The sequence below is a fragment of the Protobothrops mucrosquamatus genome, unplaced genomic scaffold (assembly GCF_001527695.2).
Source record: "Protobothrops mucrosquamatus isolate PMUCROS unplaced genomic scaffold, P.Mucros_1.0 scaffold2928, whole genome shotgun sequence".
NCBI classification, from domain to species: Eukaryota; Metazoa; Chordata; class Lepidosauria; order Squamata; family Viperidae; genus Protobothrops; species Protobothrops mucrosquamatus.
The window spans coordinates 108290-125072 of NW_015388953.1; the positions used below are offsets into that span (position 1 = coordinate 108290).

Consider the following 16783-nt stretch of genomic DNA (forward strand, 5'->3'; position numbering starts at 1 on the left):
GTGATTATGTTTCCACATACTGCACTTTCTCAGCCTATTCGGCACTTACCCCCTCAGAAGCTTGAAGAGCATGCAGCCTAAAGAGAACCAATCGGCACTGCTATCATAGGCCACGCCTTTCTGCAAAACCTCTGGTGCCATGTACCCATGTGTGCCACTGTAGAGAGGATCAAACCAAGAATTAAAAGAAGCGGAGCATCAGGCTAAAGATCCTTAGCAGGATGTATCAAAAGAAAAGAGAATTTATTCTTCTTTTCCATCAGAGATTTGCACTGCACTTTTTTTTTATCGGTTTGTAAATGGAAGCAATTACTAATTCCTCCTTGCATCACACTTTAAAATTGTAAATATGGTATGTGGGAGTGTGTTTCAATACATTCTCAATGGAAGTGGTTTCAACTGGATAATCTGCAAAAACTCCTCATATACCAATACCAAAATGTATAATTACTTGTGTAGGTTTTAATAACCAACGCCCTGAGAATATCCTTTTACCTGACCATTTATGAGCAGAAAATGCAAATGGCAGACTCCAAGTATGCAATTAGGAGATTGGAATGTTGTGATATGTTGATCCATGTTGTTAGTTTATATATACATAGCCATTATGCACAGTTCATGTATAAAAGATAGACAGGTTCAGCTAGAAGCATCTTGGAATTATATTATTCCCTATTACAGATTAAGTATGATCTATAAATTGATTTTGGGGAAGTGAGGCAAAATGTTTCAGGTTTTCCAGATAGTTCCAGTTTGAACTAACCCTAACTAACCCACTAATGAGAGTGAAGGGCACTTAAATCTAAGGCATCTGAAGGGCACAATAACTAAGGAAGTTGAGGAATCAAGGGGGTTGGGAATGGAAGCATGCTCCCATATTTATTTCTGTTATAAAATTAGTTGTATCTAGTGTTTCTGGGCAAAAAAGGAGATTTATTTCAGATACTCACACACTGGCATGAGGCTTCTTCTTGGAGAAGTCACAGGCGAGTCCCAAATCTGAGATGCGGACATGGCCAAATTCATCTAGCAAGATGTTGGCTGGCTGTAGGGATAGAGCACCATTTAACAAAATAAGTGGTTTTTTATTTCTTGGACTCCAGAGTGCTGCTGTGGAAATGGTGATGAAAGAGGGCAAGCGAGGCCAGACTATTGAAACTCTCCTCCCTCATGCTGTGACCTGAGCCTCTGCCCCAGCCCTTTGGAATCAACCAAATAAAGGTAAATCTCTGCAGGAGAACTGAAGAAGCATTTTCCAAATGATGAATTCAGCTCCCACGGTGGATAGATTAAGCTTACAGAGGAGCACAATCAAGTTATAATATACAAAACAAGCAACAAAACACGATCCCATCCTACTTTATATGAAGCAGTGATTCTGATTCAAAGAGTGGATGTCAATATTTTAATAATTCCAAAATATTTAGAAAAGGAATGTGAGGTACTAGGGAACATTAAGATTTTAGAATCCATTTTCTAAAGGAGACATCAGAGCTTGATTTTAGTGTTCTCTGATCACAAATCTCTCAGCCACATCATGTTGGCTCCTAGATAGGAGATGGAAGAAATCCGAATGCACTGAGAAAACTACCTTTCATCTGCAGAGAGGAATGAGATATTGAAGCCTCACCACTGAATACCAGCAATCTACTCCCTTTGTGAAATAAAGCCAGTCATGGTGATGGTGGCTCTGCTGGTCTATTATACAGGAATGGGCTTGGTTAGAAGAGGTGGATGTTCTCACCTTGAGGTCACGATAAACCACAAAGCGATTGTGCATATGTTCCAGACCCAGGATGATCTCTGCTGCATAGAAACGCATCTCTGTCTCCGAGAAGACCCCATGCTGGGAAAGATGATAATGTAGATCACCCCCTGCAAGGAGGAAAGCAAAGAACTATGTGATGGAACAAGACACAGCCGGGGGTGGAGGAGTCCTTTAGGAAAGCACATGAGGATGGCAGAGAAGGAAGGGCTCTTAGAGGCAGGATCCTGGCTCTCACCATTCATGAGGTCCAGGATGAAGCTGAGCTTGTCGGGTGTTTGGAAGGCATATGACATACACACGATGAAGGGGCAATCCTGGCAGGGATCCAAAGAACAAAGTTACAACAGAAAACAACAACAAAGAAACTGCATGCATGCGCATATATTGATACATTTCAGCTCACACTCTCACGCAGTTTGCCTCTGGCATCTTTGCCGTACATTCTATAATCTAATACATCCTGTGTTCACACTTATTACCCAACTCATTCAACTGCACACACTTACGCTTGCTTCTTACAATCTTGTGACAACAAATTGTGTAATAAACCACTCAGTTTCCGGCCTCACAAACTAGTGCTAGCTATTGTATTTGACCCTATATGCCACAATTTCTGCAGTGTGCCTGCACCAATACCTACACAATACATTGTAACCTTGCTTGCTTTCCCACAACCCCATCCTGTAAACACTTGTAGGTATTCTCCTCTTGTTTTTCTTACATGCAAAGAATCCTTCCTGCCCTTCTTTCTCTCTTCAGCATACTCCATACACAACACGTACTCTCCTCTAACTTTCAGACATGCTGCACGGCACCTCTTATTCTTTCTGGCATAAACGTTGTGGCATACTTGCATACCATCTTTGCTGCTAGGTTACACTCCCAGCATCAACAAATCAACACTACCTCCTTTACACATCTTCTTCCATCTCCACGACAGATGGGTTCAGCAAAATATCTACCTCACCCATGCCAGCTTTGACTTCAAGTCCCCAAACTGTCACTTGAATGTTTTTAGATTTCTCCTTCTGCCCACCAAAAACTCGTATGATGTAGATTCAGAGCTTGGGCATTCTTTCCGCTTCTCCCAATTCCTCACAAGAGTAGCCAAGCTCACCCCAGTGCTGACAAGAGACAGCATGATGCGTTCATTCAGGGCCAATGTCTCCCCCTGCTTCATCTTAATACGCTTCTTATCTAGACACTTCATGGCGTACCTATCAAGAAACAGAAGAGGTCAGAAACTGAAGGATCAATGTGTTCAATTTTTGCCAAAAGTGTCTGATGATGCTCCTATCCCTGAAATCATCCCCGCAGATGTCCCTCCAAAACATAATCCTGTGACGGTACTTCTTCCGATGAAGCTCATAATATCCTCTTTCTGAAGGGAATCTTGTCCTCCCCTTTAGGAACTTCAGACATTTAGAATGAAAACACATTCTCCCTGATCACAGATGCCCCTACATTATCCTATGTTTTCCAAGCTTTCCTTTTATCTCCATAACAACCCTAAACAATAACTGTCCAGCTTGCCAGCAATTGGAAAACGCTTTGGTAATTTTCCTGCTGGCTCACGCTCAGGATGTGGAAGGGAGGGAAAGCAGTCCGTTTCTTTCTGCCTTATATTTGGCCTGGCAGGACAATAACTGAATTAACTTGTTTAGAGGAGGGACATTTTCCAAGGCAGCAATAAGGAAGCACATGATCCAGTCCACAAGGGATACATTGTAGAGAACATGTAAAGGTTTTAAAGGAAGCTGGAATATTCTTAAATTAGTGACACTTATGCTTCCTTAGACACTGAGCCGTTTACATATGCTATTGCATACATTTACATCATCAATTTACTCTTTTACCACTGAGGAACAATAGAAAGAAATCATTTTTAGTAAAATCCAACTATAAGGAATCACAGCCATCGTGACGTATCTGCCCAAAGCCTGCTGCAAAACCCTGGAGGGCTGGGGCCATATGGATTTCACCAAAAACGGGCAGATTGGGATGTGCCTTTAATTAAGTTGCTGCCTTCTGGATCAACTGTAATTTCTGAGGCATCTTCAAAGACCGTACCGCAGAGAGTGCATTGCAGTAGACTGAGAGATAAACAAGGCAAAAGTTATTGTGAGAAGGCAAAACACCTCCTCGGGTCCTGCAAGCCAATATAACAAAAGGCAATTATTGTTCACCTTAAAGCTAGCAATATGCATGTTTATATTTGGGACCAGCACATTGCTCTTATCCTGCAGAATTCTCTTTGTGGTCGTTCAACTTGAAAGGAAGTATTGGGTGGCTAATGGATGAGAAGCATAACCTTGGGGGCGGGGGCGGGAGGGAAATGCCTGAAAGATCTCCATCTGAATCTGTCTGGATATTTTTGTTATTCTTATTTTGCATCTTGTTCAAATGGTTCTGCTGCTTGTCTTCATTTTAACTGTAAGAGATGTGCATAGAACAGCTGGTCCCCCTCTAATGTGAAACATGGGTTTTGGAGGTTTGTTACTACAGACCAAAATGAAGCTGTTTTGTTCTAGATATGGCCCAAAATGCAGTTGTCGGCAGCAGACGTGGTTTGGGGAATTAAGCCAAGGAGACTGGCAATGAGAGCGGGAAGATGCTGGGGAGCTGGGAGAGGGGCAGCAAATGAGCAGGCCGGTGGAATGAGCTGCACTGGGAGCTGCTGAGGAGAGAGGAGTAAGATGTATAGTAGCACTCTTGCCCTACTCGCTCCAAAAAATCCTGCAGGGATTTCTCTATATTTTGCTTCATTTGAAAACCGGAATAAATGGGTTTCACTTCTGCTGCTCCAAAATGATTGCGGGATTGCAATGGTTTGTTCTAGAACTGAATAAAATATTTTATAATAAAATCCAAGATACTGACTGTATATATGGATTTTCTGCTCTGTTTCAGCAGTTCATCTATATCAGGGGTAGTCAACCTTGGCTCTTTTATGACTCGTGGACTTCAACTCCCAGAATTCCTGAGCCAGCACAGCTGGCTCAGGAATTCTGGGAGTTGAAGTCCACGAGCCATAAAAGAGCCAAGGTTGACTACCCCTGATCTATATCTTGAAAAACTTGAGTTGGTGCTGAAAATATTCTGTCTATCTGGAAAATAAAAGCAAACTGGAAAAAAGCATTAGGAAGCTTACTTGCCTCCGGGGTCAAGCAAAGGCTCATGTCTTCAGGGCAACCTGTGGGGAGTAGCAGGCCCGAGCTACTTGAGGGCCCACCTCATAACTTTCCCCAGTTGTAAGATTCAGACAGGAATATTTTTTTACACAAAGTGATGCTCTGCATAGATAGCTTGCAACAATTAAATTATTACATCAAAAAGGAATTGGGAACTGCCAGTTACTGAAGCTGAACCTCATTCTTGACTTGCTCTCCTACAATTCTCACCACAGCATGACAAGACAATCCCATATATTACATTTTGCCCGTGTCTGCTTTCCGGCAGCCGTAGACCTCTCCAAATCCACCGCGTCCGATGATCCTATGGACACTGAAGTCATTCATGGTCAGCTAGATCCCATGAAACGGCATTTTTTAAAAAAAAATAAGAGAAGAGAAAGCAAACCAAGAATATGTTAACCTGAAGTGTGCATGATCTTGTTTTCACAGTGCTATCCAAGCGCATTCATAACTGTAGGCTAATTGTCACTGGATTTCAATTACTTTCAACACATACTTCCCCTCATTTTGGTCACCATTGCTTGTGAGTCTTTAGATTTAAAAGAGGGGTCACTGTGTATGCTAAACTCAGATCTTCAAATAGAAACTGATAGCTTGTAACTTCTGAGATGTTGATAGATGCCAGCATTATCAACAACAGTGGAAGTTATAAGTTCAACATCTCCAAAGCAAAATATTTTCTGTTCCTTTTTTAAGATATTGAGCATGACACTGGATTCATTTCTCTAACACTCACAGTTATCTAGTTCATTTACCAAATGAATAACAGACATCAATATATTTTTTTTAGCTACCATAATGAGCTTTTTAGGGATGGGATCTCCTCTCTCACTGCATTACGATTGCTTTGCAAATCCTGTAAATTCTGCATGCTACAATAAAGTGACCACTGGCAGCTCTATGCTTAGTGTCTCATGATAGTTTTATCACAATCTCAAAAATGCCCTCCCAATACTAGACACTTACATGGATGTTCAGCTCCACATTCTTCCACTGGCAGAAGCGTGTGAATTTGTCACTAAAACAGAATAAAGGACAGAATTCACAAACACTCACAAACCATTTCTCTTGCAGTTGACCTCAGTCCCCAATCAGTGCATCCTTATGTCAGAGGATCCTTTAGCTAAAATCTCTATTTACAAGATTTCCATTCCAGTAGACCAGCAATGAAAGAACATGGGAGGCGTTATAAAGGCAGTACAACCAGAGGGCATTGTAGCAATGGGAGCTAAAAAGGCAGTAATTCAGACATCCTAATGCCATTTCCCCACAGCTAAGTGAACTTGGATGCTTACCTTTAGTATATAGGTGCAGTTAACGTATGCTAGATTGGTTAATGGGAAATTATCATCATATCAAATTATGGAACAGCATGTCAACATGGCTCACATCACTAAAATCTAACTGGACGAAGGGGGAGATATTTACCTCTTCCAAATATGTCTATCTGACTATCTTGTATATAGCAACTTAAGCGGTGGAGATAGTCTTGGTCTATAGACTCTCTCTTTGATCAGTCTAACACTCAGTCAATTTTGACTGCCTGCATTATCCTACTTGCCTCCTTGTCTAGGCTGAAGGAGGTGGTTTTGAGTACAGGGCTCAAGGCTCGAGGGAAAGGTTAACATTCAAACTAAGACACCGTTGCTGTTAAGTGCAGCCCAAGATGGCATGACTACCATGTCAAACGTGTTCATGTCTCAAATTATAACTCTCCCAAGATCTGTGATAGAAACACCTTATATCTTGAACTTTTGTAATGATTAGGAAGAAGTGATCTATGGGGAGAAAATTATGCTAAAATTCTCAGACTGTAGAGTGCTTCTGAATTGAAAGTATTTGCCGGTGACAACAACGTTGGCCAGAGGGCGCCTGATTGCCAAAACAATGCAAACTTCGGCAAGGCTCCTTTCATGTCCCCCCATCACCACCACCACCACATTGGGTGAATGTGGAGAACAATCCACCTCAATATGCTACAATGCATACAATGTTCTTCAACTTATACAGAGGAAGGCCTCATGCTGGTGAGAGAAAATGTTGCCCATGTAGCGCGATACTGGGCGAATGTCATTAGTTTTAATCCTATCTATTTTACATACTTTTTATATGTGCTATATCTCTGTGACCTATTTTATACTTGTTTTACCTGCTCAGTATTGAACGTTTTATGTCTACATTTGAAGGTGCTTCTGACACGAATAAAGAAAAATGACTAAAATTTAAAATAAATGAAATGTCACGTAATTAGAATGTGACTATCAGGAGACTTGAAAAAATCCAAACAGAAAATACACTGTTGTGCACCAGTATTAGGCAAGTTGTATTTTGGAGGGCTAATTCTTGTACTGAACAACCACAGTGCTCTTAGTCAATCCAAAATGTTAATAAACCTCAAACCTGAATATCTAAGAAAGTAAAAGTGAGATTTTGGCTTTCTTAGGAGAATATTTATGTGTGCACAATTATTGGGCAACTATTAGTGTGCAGAATTATTATAGAACTAAATGAGAAATGCAAATTTGCCCATCTCACTCATTTATTTGTATCTGTTAAAGTGAGAATAATAAACAAGCAACTCAAACTGTACAAATAAGCATTTCTGACATTTAAAAAAAAATCCGTGACCAATATAGGCACTCTTCTTTTCAATAAAGACATAAGCCTTCCATTCATGGAGTCTTGTCAGTTTCTTGATCTGTTGACGATCAACATTTTGTGCAGCAGCAACCACAGCCTTCCAGACATTGTTTAGAGAGATATAAATCTCTCATTTAAGAAGGGCCCACAATTTCTCAATAGGGTTTAGGTCAGGTGAGGAAGGGAGCCATGTCATTATTCTTTCATCTTTAAGGTCTTTACTGGCTAGCCACACAGTGGAGTACTTCGATGCCTGCAAGGAGCATTGTCCTGCATAAAAATCATGATCTTCTTGAAAGATGGAGACTTTTTCCTGTACCACTGCTTGAAGAAAGTGTCTTCTAAAAACTGGCAGTAGGTTTGGGAACTGAGTTTCAGTCCATCTTCAACCGAAAAGGTCCAACTAACTCTAACTTCACCACCTTGCTGGTGTCTGAATCAAAGTGGACCTCTGTGCCCGTTACTGATCCAGCCACAGGCCCATCCATCTGGTCCGTCAAAAGTTACTCTGATATCAACAGTCCATAAAACCTTTGAAAAATCTGTCTTCAGATATTTCTTAGCCCAGTCTTGCCGTTTCAACTTATATATCTTGTTCAGTAGTGGTCGGGTTTCAGCCTTCCTTACATTGGCCATGTCTCTGAACACCTTGTACTTCTGAGTACTCCAGGTATGTTGAAGTTCAGGATTATGACAGCACTGGAGGATAATGGGTTCCTGGTGGTTTCATGTTTGATTCTTCTCAAATCTTTGGCCGTTAATGTGCATCTTTTTCTCAACACGTTTCTTGTCACCCCGTTGACTATTTGCAACAAAACCTTTGATGGTACTGTGACGCCCCAATATCTTAGCAATTTCAAGAGTGCTACATTCCTCTGAAAGACTTATTACAATGTTTGACTTTTCAGAGTGAGTTAAATCTCTTTTTTGGCCCATTTTGCCTGAGGAAAAGAAGCTGTCTAATAATTATGCACACCTTGATATAGGGTGTTGATCTCCTTAGGTCACACCCTCCCTCATTACACAAATACACATCACCTGATATGCTTATATTCACTAAGCATTCAAGTTTATACAGCTTGGAGGTGGAAAATATGCATGAAAATGATGATATGGTCAAAATATTCACTTGCCTAATAATTGTGCACACAGTATAGAAGAAATGGATAATTGGTTTTCGTACTATTACTGAAATCTCAGCCATTATTGCATTTATATAATGTTGTCCAATAGTCTTTTTAATCATTAAAGGATGTTCTTGTCATAGAGCCAAATTTAAAAGGATTGGGATCTTCAAAGGTCCTCTGAGACCTATTTAATGGCAATTTGTTTTATGGACAAACACTTTGAGTGTTGAAGGCCCAAAAGTGGTTGTCCATAAAACTGCTGGGTCACATTCTCTATTAAAAACAAAAACAAAAAACATATACTGAGAAGCAGTTCTTATGACTACATGCTAACTGGAAAATTTAGACAGCTGGGTGGCCAACAATTCTTTTTACCAGTGCACTATAACTGTGATTTTTCTACTGTTAAGTAACATCTATAACACACCAGTATTATTATACATCTAAAATGTTGATATTGGCTATAAAGCTCTGAATTAAGAATAGGCTATGAAAAATCTCAGTTTTATCCATGCCAATGAATCTACTCTGACATCACATTAAATGACACAAAGCATTCTGGATGATGGCCCCCACTATGACTAATGTTTTTGAGACCCCATCATAGTAAACCTTCAATAGGCTCTAAAGATATAACTACTTATCTTGATCTATAACCATATTAGGCTTCTATAGGACTATCGTATATGGTAAGATTTGTATTAATAGTTATTGTAAAGTAATCATAGTTTTATACATTTTGTGATTTTTCCATGTTCTTGTTTACTGTTTACTAAAACGATGTTCATATAGATAGCTGGATAGGTAGATTCAGATAGATAGCTAGAGGAAAGAAATACAACGTAAAAATATATATGACAGTATTACATAGATCTTTCTACGTAATATGTATATATGTATACACACATACACACACACACAGAAAATTTACAGAATGGCTTTATCTATATTTATTCTGAAGGCTCTTTCATTTTGTTCAAGGGATCTCACTCCTATGTAGATTTGCAGGCTTTAAAAGATATCACTGCATTTTTGTAAACACCCCTGTCCCAGTTATTCAACAATGAATAAAAAGAATATTCAGCTCTCCATATTACTTTTAAAGACTTATCTTAGTGGAATTCCTCAAGAACCTCCTTTGGGAAAAGGTCTCTAAGTGTTAATTGGGGGTTCTCTCCCTCAACTCTCTTCAAACAAGGATTACCTCAAAACAAAAGAAGAAGCAACAGACACATGCTACCTGGAGATAATGGGACAGCAATCCAAGACATATCAAGAGCCTCAAGGGAAAGTTGCTATATACCCAAAGTAAATATGTAGTCCAACAGCACTACAATTAACTTGAGGAATTTCCAAGATGTTCCAAGATGTTCAGAAATATTACTTTTAAAAAGCTCCACAGAGAGCTTCTAAAGGGGGATTGTCAGAACAAAACTGTAAAAAAGTTCAGTGAGGGCCATGTAAATACGCTGAGTTGGATTTGAAAGGTAGCTAACTAAATGCTGGAGGAAAAAAAAGTCTTCAGGAAAAAAAATCAGAGCTATCTGGCTAAAAATCAAAGAAGGTTCATAGCATCACTTTAATGTAACCTCTAAAAAGATTTTATATTCTTCAGGACTCACCTCTCAATGAACTTCTGGAAGACAGACCCACACAGACGTTGGCAGATCTCTTCAATGTACGGCTGGCAAAAGAGGAGACAAACTTAAATACCAACAACCTATGTATTATCTTTGTCACACACGTTTTCCGTTTCTCTTCTGAATAGTTCCAATTATAAATATTAATATCCCTGGCCAGGGGAATGCAAGCACACTGGCAGCAAAAGGTGTATAGGTAGTCCTTGACTTATGGCTGTAATGGAGCCTAGAATTTCATTGTAAATCATGATGGTGGTAAACTGAGACACCCACACGACAGACCCAATTTTGTGACCTTTTTTTGTGGCAATTGTTAAGCAATCACAATAGTTGTAAAGTAAATCAATGTATTCCTATGGATGTTTTTTGTTGAAAATCGGCCAAAAAGGCTAGTTTCTGGCAAAAGCCCCATTGTAAATCTTGTCACGTGACCTTACTGCAACTGGCTATAAAAGGCAAACCAGTTGTCAAGTGTCTGAAATACAGACATATGTCTCTCTGTGTGTATATGTGCCGTCACAACTCCAGAATTGGGTGATAGGTACCTTTGGGGAGGGGGCCATCATAACTTTGAATAGTCACTGAACAACCAGTCACTAAGCGAGGACTACCTGTAAAACAGATGGGCCCTACCAGAGTCACGTTTCTCTACATGTGGCAATATGAGGAAAAGCATGTCATAAGCTGTGGTTCAGACTGAGGAAAAATCAGATTATGCTGCACAGATCTGTCTCACTCAGCAGTTTTTCCCAGGAAAGGCAGCATCCCAATCCAAGGGCAAATGATATTTTGTGTGAGCTCAGAGACTTCATCTGTGGAAAGGGACTTACCTGAAACAGGTCAGGCAGCACTTGCTTTTTGCTCAGACGGGTTTGCACATACTCTGTGGCTGTTTTTGAGAAGGGCTGTAAAGGATATAGAAAAACAAGTGAGCCTAATGCATAGGTGCTCATTAATTTAGTAGGATAAACAAAAACCTGGTAGGGCAGGTCTCTGTCTGTCTGTCTGTCTGTGTCTGTCTGTCTGTCTGTCTGTCTGTCTGTCTGTCTGTCTGTCTGTCTGTCTGTCTGTCTCTGTGTTAATGTTAAGTTCTAATCATGTCGCTTAGTATCCTTTTGCTAAGGGAACTAAGGGCCAAAGCATTTTTCCTAAGAAGCTGGTTACAGAGAACTAGGAAAGACTAATGCAAAACAAGAATCAGCTGGAGTCAGGCAAATATACAGGTACTGTCCCTTTATCCCACATTCAGTCCTGCAGTTTGGTAGCCACTTTTATCTATTCTATTTTACTCTCTGGATCCTTATCTTATCTGCAGACTGCCTAGATCAGGGGTGTTAAACTGCTGGCCCATGGGCCGGATGCGTCACGCCAAAACCGCGCCCACCCCATTACTGGCAATGGGAAAAAAGTCGCGATATGTTGCGACACGTCACGTGACGTCGTGTGTTTGACACCCGTGGCTTAGATAAAATTTTCCTGTGTTGATAGCTCTCATTTGTTTCCAGTCTTGAAAACATCTTATTTATGCTCGTCCACCCACCTATATGGGAAGGTGTCTTATACCAAATTAGTTTATTTATCCATCTAGCCTAATTTTGCTTACTTTGGGTGATGGACAACACTCTTCAAAGTCTCTCTCAAAGTCTACAAAGTTGATAATGAGTCTTCCTCATTATCAGCTATTTGACTCTCTTAACTGTAGTTGCCAAGAACTGATCTTGAGAATTCCTGAACACAAAGTTGGTGTTCTATGTCTGAGTTACGGCTTTTTAGGAGGAAGAAAAGCATCTTGCAATGCTTATTTCCTGAATTTTGAAACTGCTCTCACTAGCGTCCATCAATTATTTATTCTTGTTTGATTTCAACATTAGGAATCTGATACTCATAACTGAGTTAGATATTAGAAGAGACCACTATTCTATGATGCTTCTATGCCTCTTCCTCCTACATCCAATATAGACACAATGGGATGTGATACCATTACACAATGCATCCCTCTACAGCAGAGGTCCCCAAAAACCCGGTCCATGGACCAGCACTGGGCCACGGCATGCCAGCAACTGGGCCGCACAAACAAGGAAAGCCCCATCCGCGGGATGCAGGCAGCAACAAAACCACACCCTCTCTGGTCTGCAGAAAAATCTTTCTCCACAGAACCGGTCCCTGATGCCCAAAAGGTTGGGGGCCTCTGCTCTACAGTCAATGTGGTGCGATGAGGACAGGAAACAGACAATTCCATATTGTTTGTTATGGTATACCTGATACAAACAGGAAGAGAGAGCAGAATTAGCTGTCCCAAGTAGAGAGAAAGAATTATCAGCCTGCTGCTGCAAGAACACTGCGTTTCAAAAAGAACTATTTAGGTGGCTGCCTGCAGTTCATTCATAACAAGATCAGCCCTGGACAGGAAAAGAGCCACTGCTTGTCAGCAGGAGAGGGGAAAAAAAGGTCACAGAGAAAGCTTAAGAGCTGGGATAGGCCATTCCAACAGAACTACGTGTGCCACTCGGTGACCCATAGAAAGTATTTTGCCTGTGAGAGGGTATCATGATGGTGGTCTAGCTCCTCCTACTTAATCTGGGGAGCCTTACATTTTCAAGGATCTCGTTCAAGGTGATTATGAAGCGGCCTTTCTGCCCATTCCCAAGGGCCTTTTCGGACTCTCTCACATGGCAGCAAGTGTCCGAAGCACTCACGTGAGAGCAGGACAACAGTTCCTTCATGATGTACATGTCAAAGATCTGGCGGCTCTTAATTGCTCGATCCTCATCAGAATCCAACTTCTCATATTTTTTGATCTGGAGAGAACAGGCAAGATAATATTGGGTATGTAAGATAATGTGCTTTGTCACACAAAAAATTCAAGGCTCAGTAGATAAGGCCACATTTACAGATAACCACGGTCTAAACCTGAAAAATTCCAAAGTTCAGCTTAAGAACTAGGCCATCAAGATTCATTTTCTTAGCTTACTTTGTTTGAGTGGAAGGAGCAGGTCACAACAGGGGTGGTAGTGATGACAAAAACAGTGTGGAAGCAATAATTATATAATAATGATAGAAAGGCAAAGGGACAAGAACTGTGATTAAGAAATTCAGCAGTGCACTGAAAAGTAATTACCACTCCTTCTCTTCCTTGCCTATGATTTATTTTTATTTTTAATTAAGACAGGTGAAGCATATCAGCTTTTCCCAAACTGGAGTCTATATGCATTGGACTATAACCACAAACATTCCCAGATAACATATCACCAGCTCCTTAAATGAGACACATATACATAAATACTTGTACTTTTCTGTATCATATTCTCCAACCAACAACATCTTACAGAATGTTATTATTATCAATGATTTATATCTCAGTTTGCTGCTGAGAGGATAACAATTTTGACAAAGCTACTAGGCTCTGTCAATCTGCTTGTTTATTTAAAATTCTAGCTAAATTGCAGCTGGAGGTCTATGATCTAATGTTCTTTTGGATCCTTTGTCTGTTGCTTGAACAAAACTCCAGTTATTCAGGAAGGAAGGCCACTTCATCTCCGAATTATCTTCAATATGTAAAGGGGGCTTGGAATCTCTTAGTTGTTTCTAGGAAGCCTAAGTATAAAAGCAATATTCTGTTCTATAAAGACTATCAAAGCAAAGGGCTCTGTTCAGTAATTTGCAAATGGGTTTCTACTACCCAAGGCCCCAAATCTGGGTTCTTCCAAGCTTCAGGAGCAGACTTGGGAAATATGAAGGGAGGGGCCTGCACGAGGATAGGAAAATCTATTCCACTAGCAGTGTTGTTAACCCTTTTCGGGAACTCTTTTCACCTTGATTTCATTCTTAATGCTTATACCCTCCTCCTCCCAAGGGAAGTGTAGGCTAACAGTCTCTAACATCTCTATCCATTTCAAAATGTAATGTATTCTTTGTGAGCTAGGCTAAAGGAGGTAACAATGTTTGAATACTAGAATACTTCTTTGTCTGTAGTTAGTGCCTCACCTCTTCATAGAATTCCACCAGTGGTTTGGCCTCCTCTACTTGATTCAAGCAAAAATCTCGGAATAGGAGGAACCCTAAAATACACAAAAAGTCAGCAATATGAAACTCATATGCCACTAATATGCCTACATAGTCAACAAACTCTCCTAGTCTCATTTATCATTTCTAGTAGTCAAGGACCTTGACTACTTCTACCTTTAATATATGCCGGGAGACACTGAGTAACACATAGAATAAGATAATGCTGAAAATGGTTATAAAATGATCTACAATTGCCATATTGATTTTTGACTAAGCTACAATTGATTTGCACAAACTAAAACATAAACAATGGTTTGCATACTAAACCGTATCATCGATAGAATTTGGATTGATATGAGATGTGAACTCCATGTCTCTGGGTGGACAATCCCAGAAGATGAATGATAATGATGACTATCCACATACTGTATTTATCAAAGTACTGATCTACTACCTCTAAAAATAAAGGAGGTTTCATCTTACCTGCCATTGCTTATCCCTGCCAATATATTTATCTTTTATGAAAATGTGTACAATTTTTCTGTAAATCAGCAGCAATTTTTAACAGTTGCCAGAACAGGACTGGAAAAATCTGGCTAATATTGTATCGCTAGCTTGTCATTTTACAATCGTCCAGAATTTTGCAACCCAGGTCTACTACTAGTCTTTTAACAGTAATATAAGAGGAAGAAATTAACAAATTTGGAATTGTTTATGTATCAGGCATCAGCCCACTTTATAAAAAAAAAAAATCTGATAATTGCTGCCAGTAGCAAGCAGCCTCTGTTTAGACAAAGCCGAAAACCACAGACATCTAGTCCTAAGAAAGAAAAAGTCTGAGATTTCTAACAAGAAACATTTAAATATTTTTATTTCTATAAAAGGCATATAATTTCAGTTTTATAGGCTACATTAAAAACTGTGGAAAATCATAAGATGTTATTAGATTTGCTTTTTCTTTCTTTCCTCAATTATTTGATCTTTATGCCAGGAAAATATTCCTGTGGTTAATTTTTGCAGGTCAAATGCTTGTTAAATGTACAGAATATCAGTAAAATCTCAATGACAGTTCTCAAGCTTGTTGGTCCCTCTTCAACTGTTGGTCATGAGTCACAAATGTTCTAAGATTCCAATAATCAAAAGCACGTACCTAGAGCTACTTGGAAAGCTAGTTATCAATTACAATAAGTGATTAACTATAGCTTCCTAACCTATATAACTGTATCATTTTTGAAAATGTTAGAACCTGTGAATAATCCTAATCCATGGATTGTTTAATTAATATTCAGTGAATAACCCAACTAGTTGTATTTAAACATCACTCTAAACCAGGGGTGTCAAACAGCCGGCCCGTGGGCCGGATGAGTCATGGCAAAACCACGCCTACCCCATTGCTGGCAATGGAAAAAAAGTCGTGACATGTTGCGACACGTCACGAGACGTTGCGAGTTTGACACCCTTGCTCTAAATTATTTATACAGGTTAGGTTCACATAAAATACTGAACAAGAAACTAGTGAGTGTTGCCTAGTCTGCTATATAAACCCAATTCGTACGATTAGTTGATGGCTCAGTATGTCAGGTGTGACCAGACCATGGAGTGCACTGAGAACTGAACTCATGGCTCTATTAATTAAAGATGAGTTGTGCAAACATAGCCACTGAACCATACACCAGCAAGCTACAGTTTTACCTCATGTGTTATGTAAAGCCAACCTCACCAACCTTAAAATACTAATCCAGGAGTCTCACCCTGTCAGTGTTAGAAAGAGAGCAAATGAAACTGGATACTTAAAAACTATTAATCCCTGCACCACTTATAAATTTCTCAAGCATAGCATGCACCACCTTCTGCTTCTTGTTCCCTCCTCAGCTCACTCACTGAAGTGCAGGCTGATCAATTTCAATTTCAGTTTGTGGCTCAACAGTTCCAGGTGTCCCCATTGGCCTATGCTTCCCCCAAGTGCAAGGGGAGATTGCTGAGGTTAAAAGATTATTGAGAAAGCAACACAACCAGGAGAGAGAGAGAGAGAATAGGCAAAAATTGGGATATATCATGCGGAAACCACAAGTGGCCGTGGGTGTGGGAGGAAGCAAGAGCATTTCCTGTTGGGGCGGGGTGTAATAACGGAAAGGGGAAACACTGCTAAGAGTACTTGCTGCTGCCTGGCTGAGCATGGGCGACAGTCCAGTATCACCCAGTGAGTCCTTCACCAACAGCCACTTCTCACTCCCAGATTTATGTTTTTTGTACCTTTTATGAAACTTTATTTTATGTAAATTATACTCTTCTCTCAGTTATTTATAGCTGGAGCAAACAGATCCTTCCTTTTTCCAGAAGAACAGAACTATTGGATGCAATGGTTTCACACTCTCCCCCCCCCCCCCATTCTGGGCAGGATCCTGGGTC

At 40.1% G+C, this 16783-nt stretch overlaps 1 protein-coding gene across 1 annotated transcript in view; it reads right to left on the reverse strand.

Annotated features, from left to right (window-relative positions):
- GRK2 (G protein-coupled receptor kinase 2) overlaps positions 1-16783 on the reverse strand; it is a 41783-nt gene that overhangs the window by 14124 nt on the left and 10876 nt on the right. Inside the window, exons 3-13 of the mRNA XM_015826009.1 lie at positions 14354-14427; positions 13066-13167; positions 11200-11274; positions 10352-10413; positions 5929-5980; positions 5201-5292; positions 2886-2985; positions 2004-2082; positions 1745-1875; positions 951-1045; positions 50-157 (exon numbers count right to left, since the gene is read on the reverse strand). Of these exons, the coding sequence (XP_015681495.1) occupies positions 50-157; positions 951-1045; positions 1745-1875; positions 2004-2082; positions 2886-2985; positions 5201-5292; positions 5929-5980; positions 10352-10413; positions 11200-11274; positions 13066-13167; positions 14354-14427 (970 nt within the window). The remainder of the gene's footprint in view (positions 1-49; positions 158-950; positions 1046-1744; positions 1876-2003; positions 2083-2885; positions 2986-5200; positions 5293-5928; positions 5981-10351; positions 10414-11199; positions 11275-13065; positions 13168-14353; positions 14428-16783) is intronic.